At 44.9% G+C, this 2,045-nt stretch overlaps 1 protein-coding gene across 9 annotated transcripts in view; it reads left to right on the top strand.

Annotated features, from left to right (window-relative positions):
* The window catches only part of Agtpbp1 (ATP/GTP binding protein 1), a 120,784-nt gene that overhangs the window by 60,952 nt on the left and 57,787 nt on the right, over positions 1 to 2,045 (top strand). For all 9 annotated transcript variants that reach the window (XR_003845370.1, XM_021215450.2, XM_029547301.1 and 6 more), the window contains exon 13: positions 822 to 938. Coding sequence is in view for 8 of the 9 variants with exons in the window: in XM_021215450.2 (XP_021071109.1) it covers positions 822 to 938 (117 nt within the window). In the remaining variant the exon portion in view is untranslated. The remainder of the gene's footprint in view (positions 1 to 821; positions 939 to 2,045) is intronic.

Genomic DNA, 2,045 nt, shown 5'->3' with positions numbered 1-2,045 from the left:
CCTGCAGGCTAGCGTGGGCAGTGATGGTGGGCTGTGCACAGGGCCTGTTGATCACGGAGTGTGAGCCCTGCAGGCTAGCGTGGGCAGTGATGGTGAGCTGTGCACAGGCCTGTTGATCACGGAGTGTGAGCCCTGCAGGCTAGCGTGGGCAGTGATGGTGGGCTGTGCACAGGGCCTGTTGATCATGGAGTGTGAGCCCTGCAAGCTAGCGTGGGCAGTGATGGTGGGCTGTGCACAGGCCTGTTGATCATGGAGTGTAAACATGTGTAATGGTCTTGTCTCTATTAAAGCTTCATCCTGCCCTATAATGTCGACCTTGGAACTGCTCCATCTCCTTTTGCCTTCCAGGTTGTCTGTTTCTGAGCTTCTTACTGCTGATGTGCACCGGTCCCCACCCTTCGTCCTTTAGTGTCATCTAGATTGGCTCAGGTGGCAGAGTAGTGCATGCCAGTCAGTGGGACATGCTCTGATGCTGCCTTCTTTGTTATGTATAAATGTTTTTCAATTTAATTTTCTTGAGTTTTCCTTTAGAGCAGAATAATAGGGACATTGTGGAGAAGATGAGTAGTCTTTGTTTGATTTTTTTTTTTTTCTTTCTTTTGCCTTGATGAGCCCGAGTACCCTTCTATGTTGAGGTTAACCCTCACCAGACAACAGAGTCAATACCAGTGATAATCTATAACTAATTGATTTAAGATTAAATTTAATATAAACTTTACTGATGATCACTCAGTAATGATAAGTAACACTGTTTTAAGTATAAAGCATATTCTATAACTTCTTTGGTGTTTTTATACTAACGTCATGTTTTATTATTTCAGAATGATGATATTGAAACAGATATTAATAAATTAAGACCCCAGCAAGTACCAGGACGAACAATAGAAGAACTAAAAATGTACGAGCACCTTTTCCCCGAGCTTGTTGATGATTTTCAGGTATAAATGGCCTCACCTGGTTTTATAAAAACTTCATTTTTTTCTCCTTTATGCACATAACTGCCACCTCTCATGTCTGAGAAATCGGCCCGGTCTGTGTTTACAGAATGATAGAGGATTGCTGTGTTGACATTTGGAGCTGTGCTGACCACCTGTGAGAAGAGAGGGAGGCGGGCCAGGCTTTGCATTTCATAATCACTTTGGTTCATGACTTTGACTTGCTCCTTTTGATTGGTCTTATAGTCTTCAAAATTGTCTCATGAGGTCGTGCTGTGGTCTCCCTGTGTCACTTTACCCATTTAAGGAGTGACAGGAGCAGTGGGCAGCTTTGTTCCTGTCACTCCTGGGTTACTTTGTAACCCAACAGCTGTCAGGACAGAGCTAGGGTGCACCTGGAGCCCTACAGGCCCATGAAGCCATTGCTAGCATTTTCTGTTCTCAGCCTCTGAGCTATGGGTATTCAGCCGGATGCACAACAGACCAACCATGTTGACTGGATTGTTGGCAGTTAGTACGTGTGGAGTTTTGCTCTCACTTGCTGTGACACTGCTGGGTTCTTAAGTATGTGGGAGTACTCAGGATTTTAAAGTGTAGGTTTGGCTGAGCATGGTGACACACACCTTTAGTCTCAGCTCAAGAAAGTAGATCCAGGTGGATCTCAGTGAGTTCAGAGGCCCGCTTGGTTTTTGTAATGAGCTCCAAGATAGCCAGCTTGTCTCAAAGCAAAAACAAACAAACAGAAAGTGTGTGGACTAGCAAATCTCTAAGAATAAGGAGCTTTTGCTTTAAACTTTGTTGCTCTCCAAATCCCATATCCTTAATTACAGTTGATTAAAGAAAAAGACTACAGTGAGTTTATATGAGACTTAAATGAGAAATCTTTGTCAGTTTTTCATTTTTGTCTTTGGGAGTAAACTTAGGAGCCTTGGAGTGACTTCCTGCCTCCTCCTGTCCTGCACATCCTGTAAGTTTGAAGTCCATTGGAGCTTTGAAACTGAGTACTGGAGGGAGATCAGGGCCAGGGAAAAGGTAGATGGGCTTGGGGGAGGGGGTCAGGGCCAGGGAAAAGGTAGATGGGCTGGGGGGGGGTCAGGGCCAGGGAAAAGG

Source organism: Mus pahari, chromosome 16, assembly GCF_900095145.1.
Source record: "Mus pahari chromosome 16, PAHARI_EIJ_v1.1, whole genome shotgun sequence".
In the NCBI taxonomy this organism is placed as follows: domain Eukaryota; kingdom Metazoa; phylum Chordata; class Mammalia; order Rodentia; family Muridae; genus Mus; species Mus pahari.
Note: the sequence above shows the minus strand (reverse complement) of the source record. Positions and strands in the feature narration are given on the sequence as shown.